The sequence below is a fragment of the Oncorhynchus nerka genome, linkage group LG3 (genome assembly GCF_034236695.1).
Source record: "Oncorhynchus nerka isolate Pitt River linkage group LG3, Oner_Uvic_2.0, whole genome shotgun sequence".
NCBI lineage: Eukaryota > Metazoa > Chordata > Actinopteri > Salmoniformes > Salmonidae > Oncorhynchus > Oncorhynchus nerka.
The window spans coordinates 6115399-6138174 of NC_088398.1; the positions used below are offsets into that span (position 1 = coordinate 6115399).

At 44.8% G+C, this 22776-nt stretch overlaps 2 protein-coding genes across 2 annotated transcripts in view; both read left to right on the forward strand.

Annotated features, from left to right (window-relative positions):
- LOC115101166 (ephrin type-B receptor 5-like) overlaps window positions 1–22776 on the forward strand; it is a 104670-nt gene that overhangs the window by 36036 nt on the left and 45858 nt on the right. Inside the window, 3 exon segments of the mRNA XM_065007407.1 lie at window positions 17181–17453; window positions 21459–21628; window positions 21933–22228. Of these exon segments, the coding sequence (XP_064863479.1) occupies window positions 17181–17453; window positions 21459–21628; window positions 21933–22228 (739 nt within the window).
- Window positions 2941–5575, forward strand: LOC115101178 (E3 ubiquitin-protein ligase TRIM21-like). Its single transcript, XM_029620465.2, has one exon. It carries the CDS (start codon window positions 3085–3087, stop codon window positions 4567–4569), a length of 1485 nt encoding a protein of 494 aa, XP_029476325.2. The 5' UTR covers window positions 2941–3084; the 3' UTR covers window positions 4570–5575.

Below are 22776 nucleotides of genomic sequence, written 5' to 3' on the forward strand. Positions count from 1 at the left end.
ACGTCACATTGCTGAAGTGCTTAGGAACCCTCTCATTGCTGAAAAGTGCTTAGATGCAACGTTCCATTGCTGAGGTGCTAAGGTGAATGCATTGCTGAGGTGCTTGGATAAGACGCGTCACTAAATGACTGAAATGTAAATGCTATAAATGTATGTGTAACGTCACATTGCTGAGGTGACTTAGTTTAACGTTACAGCATGTATAGACAGTTAGTACATTGCTGAAGTGTTGAAATACTTTCTTAAATGTAAGAACGAAATGGGAGTGACCTTCCTGACATTGCTGAGGTGCTTAGGAACGTCTTACATTGCTGAGGTGGTTAGGAACGTCACATTGCTGAGGTGCTTAGGAACGTCACATTGCTGAGGTGCTTAGGAACGTAACATTGCTGAGGTGCTTAGGAACGTCACATTGCTGAGGTGCTTAGGAACGCTCACATTGCTGAGGTGCTTAGGAACGTCACATTGCTGAGGTGCTTAGGAACGTCACATTGCTGAGGTGCTTAGGAACGTCACATTGCTGAGGTGCTTAGGAACGTCACATTGCTGAGGTGCTTAGGAACGTCACATTGCTGAAGTGCTTAGGAACGTCACATTGCTGAGGTGCTTAGGAACGCACATTGCTGAGGTGCTTAGGAACGTCACATTGCTGAAGTGCTTAGGAACGTCACATTGCTGAGGTGCTTAGGAACGTCACATTGCTGAGGTGCTTAGGAACGTCACATTGCTGAGGTGCTTAGGAACGTCACATTGCTGAAGTGCTTAGGAACGTCACATTGCTGAGGTGCTTAGGAACGTCACATTGCTGAGGTGCTTAGGAACGTCACATTGCTGAAGTGCTTAGGAACGTCACATTGCTGAGGTGCTTAGGAACGTCACATTGCTGAGGTGCTTAGGAACGTCACATTGCTGAGGTGCTTAGGAACGTCACATTGCTGAGGTGCTTAGGAACGCCACATTGCTGAGGTGCTTAGGAACGTCACATTGCTGAAGTGCTTAGGAACGTCACATTGCTGAGGTGCTTAGGAACGTCACATTGCTGAGGTGCTTAGGAACGTCACATTGCTGAGGTGCTTAGGAACGTCACATTGCTGAGGTGCTTAGGAACGTCACATTGCTGAGGTGCTTAGGAACGTCACATTGCTGAGGTGCTTAGGAACGTCACATTGCTGAGGTGCTTAGGAACGTCACATTGCTGAGGTGCTTAGGAACGTCACATTGCTGAGGTGCTTAGGAACGTCACATTGCTGAGGTGCTTAGGAACGTCACATTGCTGAGGTGCTTAGGAACGTCACATTGCTGAGGTGCTTAGGAACGTCACATTGCTGAAGTGCTTAGCAACGTCACATTGCTGAGGTGCTTAAGAACGTCACATTGCTGAAGTGAAACTAAAATGACAACCTGAATGTTATGAACAGGATCAAATTTTTACACTTTAAAGAATCTATCTATACAACTGTACTGTTACCTACTGTAGTCTCCAGTCACTGGAGCCTTTTTCTGATCAGAGGAAGAGAATGAACAGAGTCAACAGACGCTGAGGTGAGTAAAGAGAAGATAGAGTTATAATATGTGATAATTATTTTAAATGATGTTACATGAACTTTATATAAAACGTTGTATTACTAATTTGTTGACAATCATAAATGAAACAATATAAAAATATATAATTACTTATTTCAGAGTGACTATAATACATTATGTTCTTTGGTCTGTTTTCAGCCATGGCTTCCTCCTGTATTCTCCTGTGAAGAGAAGTTCCAGTGCTCTATCTGTCTGGATGTGTTCACTGAGCCAGTCTCCATCCCCTGTGTTCACTGAGCCAGTCTCTATCCCCTGTGTTCACTGAGCCAGTCTCTATCCCCTGTGTTCACTGAGCCAGTCTCCATCCCCTGTGTTCACTGAGCCAGTCTCTATCCCCTGTGTTCACTGAGCCAGTCTCTATCCCCTGTGTTCACTGAGCCAGTCTCCATCCCCTGTGTTCACTGAGCCAGTCTCTATCCCCTGTGTTCACTGAGCCAGTCTCCATCCCCTGTGTTCACTGAGCCAGTCTCCATCCCCTGTGTTCACTGAGCCAGTCTCCATCCCCTGTGTTCACTGAGCCAGTCTCCATCCCCTGTGTTCACTGAGCCAGTCTCCATCCCCTGTGTTCACTGAGCCATTCTCCATCCCCTGTGTTCACCCCTGAGCCATTCTCTATCCCCTGTGTTCACTGAGCCAGTCTCTATCCCCTGTGTTCACTGAGCCAGTCTCCATCCCCTGTGTTCACTGAGCCAGTCTCCATCCCCTGTGTTCACTGAGCCAGGCTCTATCCCCTGTGTTCACTGAGCCAGTCTCCATCCCCTGTGTTCACTGAGCCAGTCTCCATCCCCTGTGTTCACTGAGCCAGTCTCCATCCCCTGTGTTCACTGAGCCAGTCTCTATCCCCTGTGTTCACTGAGCCAGGCTCTATCCCCTGTGTTCACTGAGCCAGTCTCCATCCCCTGTGTTCACTGAGCCAGTCTCCATCCCCTGTGTTCACTGAGCCAGTCTCCATCCCCTGTGTTCACTGAGCCAGTCTCTATCCCCTGTGTTCACTGAGCCAGTCTCCATCCCCTGTGTTCACTGAGCCAGTCTCCATCCCCTGTGTTCACTGAGCCAGTCTCCATCCCCTGTGTTCACTGAGCCAGTCTCTATCCCCTGTGTTCACTGAGCCAGTTTCCATCCCCTGTGTTCACTGAGCCAGTCTCCATCCCCTGTGTTCACTGAGCCAGTCTCTATCCCCTGTGTTCACTGAGCCAGTCTCCATCCCCTGTGTTCACTGAGCCAGTCTCCATCCCCTGTGTTCACTGAGCCAGTCTCCATCCCCTGTGTTCACTGAGCCAGTCTCTATCCCCTGTGTTCACTGAGCCAGTCTCCATCCCCTGTGTTCACTGAGCCAGTCTCCATCCCCTGTGTTCACTGAGCCTGTCTCTATCCCCTGTGTTCACTGAGCCAGTCTCCATCCCCTGTGTTCACTGAGCCAGTCTCCATCCCCTGTGGACACTGAGCCAGTCTCCATCCCCTGTGGACACAACTACTGACCTATGCCAGTGTCCATTGTGTATGGAGAAATTCAGACAAAGACCTGAGCTTCGAGTCAATACTTTAATTTCTGAAATGGCTGCTCAGCTCAAGAAGTTGGCTCCAGTTGAAGCCACACCCTTCACCCCAGCACAAGCCCAAACCACAACCCTCGCCAAATCTGGAGAAGTGCCATGTGACGTCTGTACTGATACAAAGCTTGTGTCTATAAAGTCCTGCCTGGTGTGTCTGGCCTCTTACTGTGAGACTCACCTGGAGCCTCATCAGAGAGTTGCTTCTTTCAAGAAACACAAGCTGATCGTCCCTGTGGAGAACCTGGAAGACAGGGTGTGTAAGAAGCATGAGAGACCCCTGGAGCTGTTCTGTAGCAGTGATCAGACGTGTGTGTGTCAGTTCTGCACTGAGACAGACCACAAGATGCACAAGACTGTCCCCATAGAGGAAGAGTATAGAGAGAGAAAGACTCAGATGAGGAAGACTAAGGGTAAAGTTCAGGAGATGATCCAGGAGAGACTGCTGAAGGTTAAGGAGATCAAACATGCAGTAGAGCTCAGCAAGAGAGATGTAAAGAGAGAGATAGCAGACAGCGTGGAGGTCTTCACTGCTATGGTGCGCTGTATTGAGAAAAGCCAGGCTGAGCTCATTGAGGTGGTTGAGGGGAAGCAGAAAGCAGCAGAGAGGCGGGCTGAAGGGCTCATTGAAGAGTTGGAGCAGGAAATCACTGAGCTAAAGATAGGAAGCACTGAGCTGGAGCAGCTCTCAGATATTGAGGACCACCTTCCCCTCCTTCACAGCTCCCCATCCCTCTGTACTACCCTTCCACACACAAAGAACTGGTCTGAGATCTGTGTTCATAGCAGTGTGGGTGTGGGGACTCTGGGGAGAGTTTTGTCTCAGCTGGAGGAGACCCTCGGTAAAGAGATGAAAAATGTGTGTGTTGCTGATCTGAAGAAGATACAGTATGCAGTGGATGTGACTCTGGACCCTGATACAGCATATGCCAAACTCATCCTGTCTAAGGACAGGAAACAAGTGAGATATGGAGACAAAAAGCAGAATCTCCCTGCCAACCCAGAGAGGTTTGATTATCATACCCGTGTTTTAGGAAAGGATGGGTTCTCCTCGGGGAGAATCTACTATGAAGTTCAGGTGAAAGGGAGGACTTTGTGGGGTTTAGGAATGGCTAAAGAGTCCATCAATAGGAAGGGAGTGAATCTATTGAGTCTTGCCAATGGATACTGGGCTTTGGGGCTGGAGAATGGGGATGAGTATGAGGTTTGCACTGGGTTTTATGTCCCCCTCACCCTGAGAGAGAAGCCCCAGAAGGTGGGGGTGTTTGTGGATTATGAGGAGGGTCAGGTCTCCTTTTACAACGTGGAGGCCAGGTCTCATATCTACTCTTTCACTGGCTGCACCTTCACTGAGAGACTCCACCCACAGTTCTCTACAGGCTATCATCCTTCCAACACAACTCCTCTTATCATCTCTCCCATCAAGTCTGACTGAGTTTAGGGAACAGGGAATTCAGTCACACAGACACAAAGCATATGCACAATATCACTGTGTTTATATTTGTACATTCATTAGAGAATATGTTTGTATATGTTTATCAGCTTATTTATTTGCATTCTGCTGGTATCTTCTCTGATATCATAACACTGTATATTACAATGAAAATATAAAAGTTTTACATTTGAGTCCATGTGCAATTTCTCCCTTGGATTTACCAACTATGCATACTGTCAGAGCCGGTCCTGACCTCCCTGGGGCCCTAAGCAAAATTCTGCTAAGGGGCCCTCCTACCTGACCCGTGTGGCATGTAAACCATTTGCCATTGCCACACAGTCACACCTGACACCCCAGTGCTCCCACTACAATCATCCCTCCCAGTGGCGGTTCATTCAGACATTTGGAACAACACAAATAAATAATCATAACATTTAAAACTATATAAATATAAATATATGTACAAAAATAAGACTCATAAATATCAAAAAAGAAGTAACAGAGACAAATAGAAACAAATTGTAGTATATAAATACAAATAATATAGTGATCAAATCAAATTCTTACACTATTCCCCTATTGCTAACTGTAACGTCCGGGGTGTGGTGGGTGAGAAGTCAGGCGCAGGAAGCAGAGTGTCACACCCTGACCTTAGTATTCATTGTTATTTTGGTTAGGTCAGGGTGTGACATGGGTGATGTATGTGTTTTCGTCTTGTCTAGGGGTTTTGTATGTTTATGGGGGTGTTCTCTATCTAGGTGTATGTCTATGGTCTATGGTTGCCTAGATTGGTTCTCAATTAGAGGCAGCTGTCTATCGTTGTCTCTGATTGTGAACCATATTTAGGCAGCCATATTCTTTGGGTATTTTGTGGGTGATTGTTCCTGTTTCAGTGTGCCAGTGTTTAGTGTTCACGTTACGTGTCGTCTTCGTTCATTTTGTTGGTTTGTTGTTTTTGTTCATTGTTTAAGTATTCCCATTAAATATGGATTATATTCACGCGGCATCTTGGTCCTTCTCTCTTTCACCCGAAGACAGTCGTTACACAGAGAGTTCAGGGTAGTGCTATATTGTTGAATGCACAAAAACCGGTGAACATACACCAACCCCACAGAACACAGGGCGCACACCAAAACAAATGCCCCAAACACGGGGGACTTAAACAGTCCAGCAAAACCCAAGAACATGGGCACGTACACCAAACAATCCCGCACGCCTGCTGGTAAATAAAGCCCGACCAATCAGCCTAAAATGAACACAGGTGAAACCGATAAACAGAAAGGGGGAAAAGGGATCAGTGGCAGCTAGTAGGCCGGTGACGACGACCGCCGAGCGCCACCCGAACAGGAAGGGGAGCCACCTTCGGTAGGAGTCGTGACACTAACAAAAAAACACACAAATAAAACTAAGTTGAACAAATCCTATATCACACAAATACACAAATATAATAACACACTTATAAAGAAGAGAACCTGATTATTACACTATTGACTTCAAACAAGAAACACACTAACTAAATTGCACAACTAATTGCTGTACAAAGTTAGAGGTGTGCTATTTGATCAATTCCTCCACTCCCCATACCTTGGGCTTCCAGTTGGGAGACAAAGCAAGACGAAAAACAAAACGAACTGGCACAGACAGACAGAAAACACAGGTATAAATACCCAGGGGATAATGGGGAAGATGGGTGACACCTGGAGGGGGTGGAGACAAGCACAAGGACAGGTCCGGACAGGAGGGCGGCTCTGGCAGCTCCGGACAGGAGGGCGGGTCTGGCAGCTCCGGACAGGAGGGCTTCTCTGGCAGCTCCGGACAGGAGGGCGGCTCTGTCAGCTCCGGACAGGAGGGCGGCTCCGGACAGGAGGGCAGCTCTGGCAGCTCCTGACAGGAGGGAGACTCTGGCAGCTCCTGACAGGAGGGCGGCTCTGTCAGCTCCGGACAGGAGGGCGGCTCTGGCAGCTCCGGACAGGAGGGCGGGTCTGGCAGCTCCGGACAGGAGGACGGCTCTGTCAGCTCCGGACAGGAGGGAGACTCTGGAAGCGCCGGACAGGCAGGAGAACCTGGAGGGAGGAGACGGAGAGACAGCCTGGTGCGTGGGGCTGCCACAGGACCCACCAGGCTGGGGAGAGCTACAGGAGGCCTGGTGCATGGACGAGGCACCGGATGGACCGGGCTGTGGGGGAGCACTGGAGCTCTGGTGCGCAGCCTTGGCACCACTCCTCCAGGCTGGATGACCCCTTTAGCCCGGACCCTCCAGAGTGCAGGCACAGGTTGAACCGGGCTGTGGGTGAGCACTGGAGATCTGGTGCATACCACTCGCACCTCTCCCTTAGGCTCAATATCCACATTCGCCCGGCACGGCCGGAGCGCAGGCATAGGGTGAACTGCACCCTCCCAGCGCCCCGGAGACACAGCATGCAGCACCGGCGCAGGATACCCTGGGCCGAAACAGCGTACCGGAGACCAAACATGCTGAGCCGGCACAACATGCCGCATGGCACTTGCGGGGGGCTGGCCTATAGCACACCGGGCTATGAGCGCGTACTGGCGACATCGTGCGCTTAACAGCATAACACGGTGCCTGACCTGTACTGCGCTTCTTCCGGTAAGCACGGGGAGTTAGCTCAGGTCTATCTCCTGACTCCGCCAATCTCCCAGTGTACCCCCCCTCAGTTTTTTGGGGGGCTGCCTCTCGTGCCTGTTGCGCTGCCTTACCTCATATCGCCGCCGCTCAGCTCTCGCTGCCTCCAGTTCTTCCTTGGGACGGCGATATTCCACAGCCTGTGCCCAGGGTTCCTTGCCTTCTAGTATCTCCTCCCAAGTCCAGGAGTCCAGAACCCTCTGCTCCTGGTTACCACGCTGCTTGGTCCTTTTTTGGTGACGGGTAGTTATTTTCTGTATACTGTTTTTGTTGCACCTTACAGAACTGTTCGTTTGTCGGTTTGATGTTTTTGTATTTCTGTGTTTGGCCTGGTATGGTTCCCAATCAGAGGCAGCTGTTTATCGTTGTCTCTGATTGAGAACCATACTTAGGCAGCCTGTTTTCCCACTATGGGTGGTGGGTAGTTCTGTAATGATATTCCTCCTCTTCTGACCAGGAGTATGAAGGATCGGACCAATGCGCAGCGTGGTAAATGTTCATGTTATATTTATTAAACTGAACACAAAAATAACAAAGGAGAAAACACGACAAAAACAAAAAAGTCCTATTAGGTGATAAAACACAAAACAGGAAACAAAAACATAGAACAACACATAGAATGCCCACCTCAACTCACGCCCTGACCAAACTAAAATAGAGACATAAAAAAGGAACTAAGGTCAGGACGTGACAACTGCTCCCTCCTTTAAAACAGTTTGCGCCATCTGTCGTCTAAGAATAAGTAGACCTATACAGAACAGAATGAGATATAAACAAACAATATTTATAAAATATCATATTTTCTATAGAATCTTCAGATAAGTGAATATTAATATTAACATAAATAAGAAACTGTAGAAAATATAAAATGTAGGAAATAATTAAATATAACACTGAGCTTTGGCTCTGCTGCCTGGTAATTAGTCCAGGCCTCACAATATTATACAATTAGCTTTGTCTATACAATATAAACATGAGCCTATAGGCTGTGGCTGCAGCTATATGTCTCAAAATAGTCCAATAAAACCTATACAGCTGTGTGATTAACTTAGGTTCCCTCTACAGCCTGGGCATTTTCAGCATCAGCATGGGCACCAGTCTATCTGGACTGTCTGGAAGAAATGGAGAAAGTATGTCAGCCAGTCATTTACACAAATGCACATCTACCATACAATCTTAAATGTTACTAAGTGTGTAAACATTTGAATGTTTCAATTAATATCTTACCATCAAAATATTACTCTTCTGCACTTTCTTGAGGCAAAATCATCAATGATGTCATCATAAGACATGTGTTTCTCCACGTCATGATTTATGGTCATGATGACCAGACCACTCAAACGTTCCTGTGACATGTTTCTCCACGTCATGATTTATGGTCATGACGGCCAGACCACTCAAACGTTCCTGTGACATGTGTTTCTCCACGTCATGATTTATGGTCATGACGACCAGACCACACAAACGTTCCTGTGACATGTTTCTCCAAGTCATGATTTATGGTCATGACGGCCAGACCACTCAAACGTTCCTGTGACATGTTTCTCCACGTCATGATTTATGGTCATGACGACCAGACCACACAAACGTTCCTGTGACATGTTTCTCCACGTCATGATTTATGGTCATGACGACCAGACCACACAAACGTTCCTGTGACATGTTTCTCCACGTCATGATTTATGGTCATGATGACCAGACCACACAAACGTTCCTGTGACATGTTTCTCCACGTCATGATTTATGGTCATGATGGCCAGACCACACAAACGTTCCTGTGACATGTTTCTCCACGTCATGATTTATGGTCATGACGGCCAGACCACACAAACGTTCCTGTGACATGTTTCTCCGTCATGATTTATGGTCATGACCAGACCACACAAACGTTCCTGTGACATGTTTCTCCACGTCATGATTTATGGTCATGATTCATGATTTATGGTCATGATGACCAGACCACACAAACGTTCCTGTGACATGTTTCTCCACGTCATGATTTATGGTCATGATGACCAGACCACACAAACGTTCCTGTGACATGTTTCTCCACGTCATGATTTATGGTCATGATGGCCAGACCACACAAACGTTCCTGTGACATGTTTCTCCACGTCATGATTTATGGTCATGACGGCCAGACCACACAAACGTTCCTGTGACATGTTTCTCCACGTCATGATTTATGGTCATGACGACCAGACCACACAAACGTTCCTGTGACATGTTTCTCCACGTCATGATTTATGGTCATGACGGCCAGACCACACAAACGTTCCTGTGACATGTTTCTCCACGTCATGATTTATGGTCATGACGGCCAGACCACACAAACGTTCCTGTGACATGTTTCTCCACGTCATGATTTATGGTCATGACGGCCAGACCACACAAACGTTCCTGTGACATGTGTTTCTCCACGTCATGATTTATGGTCATGACGGCCAGACCACACAAACGTTCCTGTGACATGTTTCTCCACGTCATGATTTATGGTCATGATGACCAGACCACACAAACGTTCCTGTGACATGTTTCTCCACGTCATGATTTATGGTCATGACGACCAGACCACACAAACGTTCCTGTGACATGTTTCTCCACGTCATGATTTATGGTCATGACGGCCAGACCACACAAACGCTCATGATTTATGGTCATGACGGCCAGACCACACAAACGCTCATGATTTATGGTCATGACGGCCAGACCACACAAACGCTCATGATTTATGGTCATGACGGCCAGACCACACAAACGCTCATGATTTATGGTCATGATGGCCAGACCACTCAAACGTTCCTGTGACATGTTTCTCCACGTCATGATTTATGGTCATGATGGCCAGACCACTCAAACGTTCCTGTGACATGTTTCTCCACGTCATGATTTATGGTCATGATGGCCAGACCACACAAACGTTCCTGTGACATGTTTCTCCACGTCATGATTTATGGTCATGACGGCCAGACCACACAAACGTTCCTGTGACATGGAAGTCCTCAGATAGCTTTTGATGAGCTTTCATTTTGAAAAGCTCCTCTTTGCCGATGCTACTGTTACTGGTAGGGAGACTGCAATTCTTAGGGCTGTCCAAAGGTTAGGAATCAAATCAAATCAAATCACATTTTATTTGTCACATACACATGGTTAGCAGATGTTAATGCGAGTGTAGCGAAATGCTTGTGCTTCTAGTTCCGACAATGCAGTAATAACTAACGAGTAATCTAACCTAACAATTCCACAACTACTACCTTATACACACAAGTGTAAAGGGATGAAGAATATGTACATAAAGATATATGAATGAGTGATGGTACAGAACGGCATAGGCAAGATGCAGTAGATGGTATCGAGTACAGTATATACTGCACATATGAGATGAGTAACGTAGGGTATGTAAACAAAGTGGCATAGTTTAATGTGGCTAGTGATACATGTATTACATAAAGATGCAGTAGATGATATAGAGTACAGTATATACATATGAGATGAGTAATGTAGGGTATGTAAACATTATATTAAGTGGCATTGTTTAAAGTGGCTAGTGATAAAAAATGTACATCAATGTCCATCCATTATTAAAGTGGCTGGAGTTGAGTCAGTATGTTGGCAGCAGCCACTCAATGTTAGTGGTGGCTGTTTAACAGTCTGATGGCCTTGAGATAGAAGCTGTTTTTCAGTCTCGCTGTCCTTGCTTTGATGCACCTGTACTGACCTCGCCTTCTGGATGATAGCGGGGTGAACAGGCAGTGGCTCGGGTGGTTGTTGTCCTTGATGATCTTTATGGCCTTCCTGTAACATCGGGTGGTGTAGGTGTCCTGGAGGGCAGGTAGTTTGCCCCCGGTGATGCGATGTGCAGACCTCACTACCCTCTGGAGAGCCTTACGGTTGTGGGCGGAGCAGTTGCCGTACCAGGTGGTGATACAGCCCGACAGGATGCTCTCGATTGTGCATCTGTAGAAGTTTGTGAGTGCTTTTGGTGACAAGCCGAATTTCTTCAGCCTCCTGAGGTTGAAGAGGCGCTGCTGCGCCTTCTTCACAATGCTGTCTGTGTGGGTGGACCAATTCAGTTTGTCCGTGATGTGTACACTGAGGAACTTAAAACTTACTACCCTCTCCACTACTGTCCCGTCGATGTGGATAGGGGGGTGCTCCCTCTGCTGTTTCCTGAAGTCCACGATCATCTCCTTTGTTTTGTTGACGCTGAGTGAGAGGTTATTTATTTATTTTTATTTTCCTGACACCACACTCCGAGGGCCCTCACCTCCTCCCTGTAGGCCGTCTCGTCGTTGTTGGTAATCAAGCCTACCACTGTAGTGTCGTCCGCAAACTCGATAATTGAGTTGGAGGCGTGCATGGCCACGCAGTCGTGGGTTGACAGGGAGTACAGGAGAGGACTCAGAACGCACCCTTGTGGGGACCCAGTGTTGAGGATCAGAGGGTGGAGATGTTGTTACCTACCCTCACCACCTGGGGGCGAAGTACCCAGTTGCACAGAAGTCCAGTACCCAGTTGCACAGGGCGGGGTCGAGACCCAGGCTTGATGGCGAGTTTGGAGGGTACTATGGTGTTAAATGCTGAGCTGTAGTCGATGAACAGCATTCTCACATAGGTATTTCTCTTGTCCAGAATGGTTAGGGCAGTGTGCAGTGTCGTTGCGATTGCGTCGTCTGTGGACCTATTGGGGCGGTAAGTAAATTGGAGTGAGTCTAGGGTGTCAGGTAGGGTTGAGGTAGAGTGGAGGTGATATGGTCCGGGTGGCACTGTGATAGAGTTCCTCCAGGTTTTTCTCACAGAGAAAGGAAAGGAAAGGCTGATGGCCGATCAGGTAAATTCTGAATCTCGTGTGCCAGATCCATTCCTTCAATGTCCCGGTCATCTCTGAAGGTTAGAGTGTTTTCAACTTCCAACAGAAGGCGACTCCGAGATGCTGGCCTTTTAGGCAGAGTTCCTCTGTCCAGTGTGTGTGTTCTTTTTCCCATCTTAATATTTTATTTTTATTGGGCAGTCTGAAATATGGCTTTTTCTTTGAAACCCTGCTTAGAAGGCCAGCATCCCAGAGTTGCCTCTTCAGTGTTGACGTTGAGGCTGATGTTTTGCGGATACTATTTAATGAAGCTGCCAGTTGAGGACTTGTGAGGCATCTGTTTCTCAAACTAGTCACTCTTATGTACTTATCCTCTTGCTCAGTTGTGCATCGGGGCCTCCCACTTTCTATTCTGGTTAGAGCCAGTTTGCTCTGTTCTGTGAAGAGATTTTTTATTACACCTTTATTTAACCAGGTAGGCCAGTTGAGAACAAGTTCTCATTTACAACTGCGACCTGGCCAAGATAGAGTAAAGCAGTTTGACACAAACAACACAGAGTTACACATGGGATAAACAAACGTACAATCAATAACACAATGGAAAAGTCTATATACAGTGTGTGCAAATGTAGTAAGATTAAGGAGGTAAGGCAAAAATAGGCCATAGTGGCGAAATAATTACAATTTAGCAATTAAACACTGGAGTGATAGATGTGCAGAAGATGAATGTGCAAGTAGAGATACTGGGGTGCAAAGTAGCAACAAAAAAAATAACAATATGGAGATGAGGTAGTTGGGTGGGCTATTTACAGATGGGCTATGTACAGGTGCAATGATCGGTAAGCTGCTCTGACAGCTGATGCTGTAATCGAACCCACAAATGCTGATGCTCCAGATACTCAGCTAGTCTAAAAAAGGCAATTTTTTTCTTCTTTAATCAGAACAACAGTTTTCAGCTGTGCTAACATAATTGCAAAAGGGTTTTCTAATGATCAATTAGCCTTTTAAAGTGATAAACTTGCATTAGCTAACACAACGTGCCATTAGCTAACACAACGTGCCAGCCATCACTCGATGGTTGCTGATAATGGGCCTGTGTACGCCTATATCGATATTCCATAGTTAATCAGCCGTTTCCAGCTACAATAGTTATTAACAACATTAACAATGTCTACACTGTATTTCTGATCAATTTGATGTTATTTTAATGGACAAAAAACATGCTTTTCTTTCAAAAACAAGGACATTTCCAAGTGACACCAAACTTTTGAACAGTAGTGTACATTTGGTAGGATGTTAGGAAGTGCAGCTCAGTTTCCACCTCATTTTGTGGGCAGTGTGCACATAGCCTGTCTTCGCTTGAGAGCCATGTCTGCCTACGGCCGCCTTTCTCAATAGAAAGGCTATACTCACTGAGTCTGTAAATAGTCTAAGCTTTCCTTAATTTTGGGTCAGTCACAGTGGTCAGGTTTTCTGCCACTGAGTACTCTCTGTTTAGGGATAAATAACATTCTAGTTCATTCAGTTCTTTTGTTAATCCTTTCCAATGTGTCAAGTAATTATATTTTTGTTTTCTCATTATTTGGTTGGGTCTAATTGTGTTGCTGTCCTGGGGCTTTGTGGCGGTTGTTTGTGTTTGTAAACAGAGCCCCAGGACCGGATTGCTTAGGGGACTCTTCTCCAGGTACATCTCTCTGTAGGTGATGGCTTTGTTATGGAAGGTTGGGGCGGCAGGTAACCTAGTGGTTAGAGCGTTGGGCTAGTAACCAAAAGTTTGCTATATCGAATCCCCAAGATGACAAGATAAAAATCTGTTGTTCTGCCCTTGAACAAGGTAGTTAACCCACTGTTCCTAGGCGGTCATTCTAAATAAGAATTTGTTCTTAACTGACTTGCCTAGTTAAATAAAAAATATGGAAGGTTTGCAAATCGCTTCCTTTTGGAATGATGTAGAATTTAAGATCTCTTTTCTGGATTATTTGGTGTTTTACGTTGTACACGGAGGACACTTTTGCAGAACTCTGCATGCAGAGTCTCACTTTGGTGTTTATCCCATTTTGTGAATTCTGGGTTGGTGAGCGGAACCCAGACCTCACAACAATAAAGGTCAATGGGTTCTATAACGGATTCAAGTATTTTTAGCCAGATCCTAATTGGTATGTCAAATGTTATGTTCCTTTAATGGCATAGAAGGCCCTTCTTGCCTTGTCTCTCTCTCTCTCTCTCTCTCTCTCTCTCTCTCTCTCTCTCTCTCTCTCTCAGTAAACAGTACTGAGCAGGGAGGGGCTTAGTAACGTGACTGCTGAAGTGAAACTAATGGAAATCAATATGTTATGAACAGGATCGATCTTTTGCACTCAGAATCCATCCACACAGTTGCGCCTCCTGTAGCCTCCAGTCACTGTTGACCCTTTTTCTAATCAGAAGAAGAGAAAGAACAGTCAACACACGCTGAGGTGAGTAGAGAGGTGAACAAATAGAATATGTGATACTTGTTTGCTATGTTGTTACATGATAAAACAGTGTATAAAACAGTGTGTTGCTATATTGTTGACACCTAGAAATGAAACAGAATGATTCAAAAGAAGAAAACGAGATAGAATTAAGGATTTCATAGGGCCCATTATATTTTTTATGTTCTTTGGTCTGTTTTCAGCCATGGCTTCCTCCTGTATTCTCCTGTGAAGAGAAGTTCCAGTGCTCTATCTGTCTGGATGTGTTCACTGAGCCAGTCTATATCCCCCGTGGACACAACTACTGCAAGGCCTGTATCAGAGGATACTGGGACATCATTGACTTGTGCCAGTGTCCAATGTGTAAAGAGATATTTGGCAGAAGACTTGAGCTTTGTGTCAACACTTTCATTTCTGAAATGGCTGCTCAGCTCAATAAGTTGGCTGCAGTTGAAGCCACATCCATCACCCCAGGACAAGCCCAGACAACAACCCCCGTTAAACCTGGAGAAGTACCATGTGACGTCTGCACTGAGGGAGAGCACAAGGCCCTGAAGTCCTACCTGGTGTCTGGCCTCTTACTGTGAGACTTACCTGGAGCCTCATCAGATACTGCCATCTTTCATGAAACACTAGCTGATCGACCCTGTGGAGAACCTAGAAGACAGGGTGTGTAAGAAGCATGAGAGACCCCTGGAGCTGTTCTGTAGGAGTGATCAGACGTGTGTGTGTCAGTTCTGCCCCGAGACAGACCACAAGACTGTCTCCATAGAGAGAGGAAGACTAAGATGAGGAAGACTAAGGGTAACGTTCAGAAGATGATCCAGGAGAGACTGCTGAAGGTTAAGGAGATCAAACAGACAGTAGAGCTCAGCAGGATAGATACACAGAGAGAGATATAGTAGACAATGTGGAGGTCTTCGCTGCTCTAGTGCGCTCCATTGAGAGAAGCCAGGCTGAGCTCATTGTGGAGATAGAGAAGAAACTTAAAGCAGCAGAGAAGCAGGCTGAAATAATCATTGAAGAGCTGAGGCAGGAAATCACTGAATTACAGATGGGAAGCACTGAGCTGGAGCAGCTCTCAGATATTTAAGATCATCTCCTCCTCCCCCAGAGCTCTCCATCCATCTGCACCACCCTTCCACCTTCCAAGTACTGGTCTGAGATCAGTGTCCACAGTGGTCTGTGTGTGGAGACTATGAGGAGTACTGTCTCAGCTGTGAAATACTGAATAAAGAGATGGAGAGGTTGTGTGATGCTGAGCTGAAGAGGACACAGTAGTGTGCAGTGGATGTGACTCTGGGCCCTCATATAGCGAATACCAAACTCATCCTGTCTGAGGACCGGAAACAAGTCAAACAGAATCTCCCAGCCAACCCAGAGAGGTTTGATAATAATGCCTGTGTTTTCGGGAATAAGAGGTTCTCCTCAGGGAGATTCTATTATGAGGTGCAGGTGAAGGGGAAGTCTATGTGGGTTTGGCTAGAGAGTGGCTAGAGAGTGGCTAGAGAGTTTGGCTAGAGAGTCCATCAACAGGAATAATTGTGATGAATCACTAAGTCCTGTAGATGGATATTGGACTGTAGGGCAGTGGAATATGAATGAATACAAGGCATACGCTGGGCCTTGGGTCAACCTCTCCCTGAGTAAGAAGCCCCAGAAGGTGGGGGTGTTTGTGGATTATGAGGAGGGTGAGGTTTCCTTTTATGATGTGGAGGCCAGGTGTCACGTTCTGACCTTTATTTCCTTTGTTTTGTATTTATTTTAGTATTGTCAGGGCGTGAGTTGGGTGGTCAGTCTATGTTTGTTTTTCTATGTTTTGGAGTATTTATATGTTTCGGCCTAGTATGGTTCTCAATCAGAGGCAGGTGTCATTAGTTGTCTCTGATTGAGAATCATACTTAGGTAGCCTGGGTTTCACTGTGTGTTTGTGGGTGATTGTTCCTGTCTCTGTGTTTTGCACCAGATAGGGCTGTTTTTGGTTTTCCACATTCATTGTTTTGTAGTGTTCGTGTTTATCGTTTTTTTATTAAACATGAATCAATATAACCACGCTGCGTTTTGGTCCGCCTCTACTTCACCACAGGAATACCGTTACACCAGGTCTCATATCTACTCTTTCACTGGCTGCACCTTTACTGAGAGACTCTACCCACTGTTCTCTACAGGCACGAATATTCCTGGTGATAACTCAGCTCCACTTATCATCTCTACCATCAAGTCTGACTGAGTTTAGTGAACAAGGAACTCAGTCAATGGGAATCACAGCAATATTCCTTAGTCAATGTGGCGATATTTCTTCTTGCGATAGATATTTCTTAGTGCTAGACCTTATCAGTTGATCAGATTTCATGATGAAGAATACTTCTCTTATGTCCTCATACTGTTTTACAATCTATATTAAAAAGGTATTGCCTGTAAGTCATTGTACAGTTTTTTACTACTCCTACTTATTCCTCATCTCACGTTAAGTGAGATCACATTTCAAACACCCACAGCATACACAGATGAAGAGGGAGTTTCAGATGGTGCAGCGATACTGATAATGACTCATCACCAAGCTAAAAGTACAATGCTTCTTGGACTTAACCTATCCAACCTCTAGGATAACCTAGAAAGTCCCATACAGTGATCCATAAAGTAATAACTCTCTCTGTCTTCTCCTCTTCCCCCTCTCTCACCCCCCTCTCTCTCGCTCTCTCAGTGGGATGAGGTCAGTGTCCTAGATGACCGGGGGAAACTCATCCGGACCTTTGAGGTCTGCAACATCAACCAGAACCCCCGTCTCCAGGACAACTGGCTGGCCACACCCTTCCTCTTCCGCTTCTCTGCACCACGGGTCTTTGTGACACTGCGTTTCTCTGTGCGGGACTGTGCCAGCCTGCGCTCGCCCTCGCCCTCCTGTCGAGAGACACTCACCCTCTACTACAAACAGGCTGACTCACAGAGAGAGCTGGAGAGGACATGGGCTGCAGAGGTAGGGCAGAAAGACTACACTTCCCACAATGCCACTAACATCCCACCTTCTTATTGTATGTGTAATGCCACATACACATGTTCCTAGTTGTGATGTCAGAAATAAGACTTTGTTTCATTGATGTGCTTTTTGTTCGGAACAATGCTTCAACCAGATGAGATTTTAGCTAGCTTGTTAAGTAGAAGTTGCTATTAATAAAGATATCTAGCATTGATAAGCTGACGTTGCCATTAATAAAGATAGATAGCATTGATAAGCTGACGTTGCTATTAATAAAGATAGCTAGCATTGATAAGCTGACGTTGCCATTAATAAAGATAGATAGCATTGATAAGCTGACGTTGCTATTAATAAAGATAGCTAGCATTGATAAGCTGATGTTTCCATTAATAAAGATAGCTGGCATTGATAAGCTGACGTTGCCATTAATAAAGATAGCTGGCTTGATAAGCTGACGTTGCCATTAATAAAGATAGCTAGCATTGATAAGCTGACGTTGCCATTAATAAAGATAGCTGGCATTGATAAGCTGACGTTGCCATTAATAAAGATAGCTGGCATTGATAAGCTGACGTTACCATTAATAAAGATAGCTAGCATTGATAAGCTGACGTTGCCATTAATAAAGATAGCTGGCTTGATAAGCTGACGTTGCCATTAATAAAGATAGATAGCATTGATAAGCTGACGTTGGCATTAATAAAGATAGCTGGCATTGATAAGCTGACGTTGCCATTAATAAAGATAGCTGGCATTGATAAGCTGACGTTGCCATTAATAAAGATAGCTGGCATTGATAAGCTGACGTTACCATTAATAAAGATAGATAGCATTGATAAGCTGACGTTGCCATTAATAAAGATAGCTGGCATTGATAAGCTGACGTTGCCATTAATAAAGATAGCTAACATTTATAAGCTGACGTTGCCATTAATAAAGATAGCTAACATTGATAAGCTGACGTTGCCATTAATAAAGATAGATAGCATTGATAAGCTGACGTTGCCATTAATAAAGATAGATAGCATTGATAAGCTGACGTTGCCATTAATAAAGATAGCTGGCTTGATAAGCTGACGTTGTCATTAATAAAGATAGATAGCATTGATAAGCTGACGTTGCCATTAATAAAGATAGATAGCATTGATAAGCTGACGTTGTCATTAATAAAGATAGCTGGCTTGATAAGCTGACGTTGCCATTAATAAAGATAGATAGCATTGATAAGCTGACGTTGCCATTAATAAAGATAGCTGGCATTGATAAGCTGACGTTGCCATTAATAAAGATAGCTGGCTTGATAAGCTGACGTTGCCATTAATAAAGATAGCTAGCATTGATAAGCTGACGTTGCCATTAATAAAGATAGCTGGCATTGATAAGCTGACGTTGCCATTAATAAAGATAGCTGGCTTGATAAACTGACGTTGCCATTAATAAAGATAGCTAACATTTATAAGCTGACGTTGCCATTAATAAAGATAGATTCATTGATAAGCTGACGTTGCCATTAATAAAGATAGCTGGCATTGATAAGCTGACGTTGCCATTAATAAAGATAGCTGGCTTGATAAGCTGACATTGCCATTAATCAAGATAGATAGCATTGATAAGCTGACGTTGCCATTAATAAAGATAGATAGCATTGATAAGCTGACGTTGCCATTAATAAAGATAGCTGGCATTGATAAGCTGACGTTGCCATTAATAAAGATAGCTGGCTTGATAAGCTGACATTGCCATTAATAAAGATAGCTAGCATTGATAAGCTGACGTTGCCATTAATAAAGATAGAGAGCATTGATAAGCTGACGTTGCCATTAATAAAGATAGATAGCATTGATAAGCTGACGTTGCCATTAATAAAGATAGCTAACATTGATAAGCTGACGTTGCCATTAATAAAGATAGATACGCTGGCGGTGCCATTAATAAAGCATTGATAAGCTGACGTTGCCATTAATAAAGATAGATAGCATTGATAAGCTGACGTTGCCATTAAAAGATAAAGATAGCTAGCGTTGCCATTTATAAGCTTGATAAGCGTTGCCATTAATAAAGATAGCTAACATTGATAAGCTGACGTTGCCATTAATAAAGATAGATAAGCTTGATAAGCTGACGTTGCCATTAATAAAGATAGCTATAAGCATTGATAAGCTGACGTAAATAAAGATAGATAGCATTGATAAGCTGACGTTGCCATTAATAAAGATAGCTAGCATTGATAAGCTGACGTTGCCATTAATAAAGATAGCTAGCATTGATAAGCTGACGTTGCCATTAATAAAGATAGATAGCATTGATAAGCTGACGTTGCCATTAATAAAGATAGATAGCATTGATAAGCTGACGTTGCCATTAATAAAGATAGCTAGCATTGATAAGATTAATAAAGATAGCATTAATAAAGATAGATAGCTTGATAAGCATTGCCATTAATAAAGATAGAAAGCATTGATAAGCTGACGTTGCCATTAATAAAGATAGCTGGCTTGATAAGCTGACGTTGCCATTAATAAAGATAGCTAGCATTGATAAGCTGACGTTGCCATTAATAAAGATAGCTGGCTTGATAAGCTGACGTTGCCATTAATAAAGATAGCTAACATTGATAAGCTGACGTTGCCATTAATAAAGATAGCTAGCATTGATAAGCTGACGTTGCCATTAATAAAGATAGCTAACATTGATAAGCTGACGTTGCCATTAATAAATATAGCTAACATTGATAAGCTGATGTTGCCATTAATAAAGATAGCTGGCATTGATAAGCTGATGTTGCCATTAATAAAGATAGCTGGCATTTATAAGCTGACGTTGCCATTAATAAAGATAGATAGCTTGCTTAAATTAACACTGACAGTATGGTCACACTAGCTACATTATCCATATTGATAAGGTTGTAGTTGTAGTTGTAATTATGACAGAACAACCATTCCTGGACCTGTCTCCAGAAGCGAACCACTGATGTACGGTACCAGAAAATATGTTCTATTGATTGTGTTTCCTCGTGTCTACACAAGGCTGACTGTCCAATGCCCCACATATTGAGTGTTATTTTTGTAGCAAGTATTTTATATAATGGCTTACAATGAAATGAACAAATTGATGTGTCAATTGTTGTTTTATATGTCAGTTCATGAACCTGATGCCAAGGTATTGGGACATCAAAAACTGACTTGAATTGTATATGGCAATGTTGTCAAACCTTTTTACTTGAATTGAAACTGATACATTTTTTATTAATACTAAACAGTTTAAGACATTTTAAGCCAAGACAAATTGTCTCTTCCCATGGTATGTATAGTTTCTAAAAACATCTGTCAAGACGTAGAGTATAAAGACTACATTTCCCAATATCCCATTTTAGTAATATGTAGTTCTGCATGTTCCAAAGCAAGTTCCAAAAGCAAGGAAACAATGATGCCATAACATTCCTCTCATTCTCATCCCCCTCAATCTCATTAAATAAACTACATTTCTCATCTCACATCAGTGCTTTGTAGGAGAGCAGTTCCAGAGCTGTTTTGCCGAGTCGATAGGGTGCTGAGCTCTTGTTGCGTCCGCGTGTCGTGTGCAGAGGGAAGGATGCAGTATTTGTGAATTAATACATTTCTCCTTGGGGAAAGTTAGATACTGTTTACAAATTCAAATAAGAGGCTGATGAGTGAAGTGTAGAGGAATGTAGAGTGGGGAGCAGCAGGAAGGCCAGGAGTGAGTCTCTGGGGGAAGTTAGCATGGTTATCTTGAAACTGGGGAGAATTAGATTAGATTAAAACACAGACTGTCACTGGTCCGCGACTGTTTATATTTGACTCAATGAGTACCCTCAGAGCTAACTGTTGCATACTCTTAAATACTTTAATCAACTGTTACATGCCCTTTATCTTATCCTTCTCCCTAATCCCTGACATTTTAATTTCCACAATGAAATGTAATACATGATCCCTCTCTCTCATCCCCCTCTCTTCCTCCCCATCCCCCTTTCCCATCCCTGTCCAGCCTTCCACTGGAGAGAAGGACACGAGGGAGGGCTGGGTGAAGGTTGACACCATAGCAGCAGATAAGAGTTTCACCAAGGTGGAGCCCAGCCTGCCTCACCAGTACCAACCAGACCGCTACCGTCGGGTCAACATCAAGACCCGCAGCTTCGCTCCGCTCACACGCAATGGGTACTGTACGAGAACATTTGAAACAAATTCATGAAAATGTCCATATTCAAACCATGCTAATCACTTGTGACAAATAGTCCTTTGCCACTTTGTAGGCAGCAGTCTATGGTAACTAACTCACCTAAACCCACGCTGTCACCTATCTAGTGGTCCTTCAAATCAAATGAAACTGTATTTATCACATACGCCGAATACAACAAGTGTAGACCTTACTGTGAAATGCTTACTTACAAGCCCTTAACCAACAGTGCAGTTCAAGCCTGATAATAAGTTAACATGTTATGACCCTTGAATCCTGTTTCAGATTCGTCCTGGCCATCGTCGACAGCGGCGCATGTGTCTCTCTCATGGGTGTGTCCATCTTCTACCGCCGCTGCCCAGCAACCAATCGCTATCTTGCTTCCTATCCGGCCACACCCTCAGGGGCGGAGCCTACCGCCCTGATCCCTGTGTCTGGGACTTGTGTTCCCCACAGCCAAGCACAGGGAGGCTCCGCCCCTCGCATGCACTGCAACACAGAAGGTGAATGGATGGTGCCGGTGGGTGGGTGCATCTGTGAAGAGGGATATGAGCCCAATCAAAACAGATCAGCCTGCTTAGGTGAGTTCAACAAGTCTGGTATACTTTTAAAACTTAAAACACACACACTAAAATGTCAAAGGACCAACAAAATGTAACAATATCTAAAGTTTTAGCCTCCTGTCGCCCTTCCTGTCAGTTCTCCTGTCCCCCTTCCTGTCAGTTCTCCTGCCCCCCTTCCTGTCAGTTTTCCTGTTCACTCTCCTGTCAGTTGTCCTGACCCCTGTCCTGTCAGTTCTCCTGCCCCCCTTCCTGTCAGTTTTCCTGTTCACTCTCCTGTCAGTTGTCCTGACCCCTGTCCTGTCAGTTCTCCTGTCCCCCTTCCTGTCAGTTCTCCTGTCCCCCCTCCTGTCAGTTCTCCTGTCTCCTGTCCTGTCAGTTCTCTTGTCCCCCCTCCTGTCAGTTCTCCTGTCCCCCTTCCTGTCAGTTCTCCTGTCCACTCTCCTGTCAGTTGTCCTGTCAGTTCTCCTGTCTCCTGTTCTGTCAGTTCTCCTGTCTCCTGTCCTGTCAGTTCTCTTGTCCCCCCTCCCGTCAGTTCTCCTGTCCCCCCTCCTGTCAGTTCTCCTGTC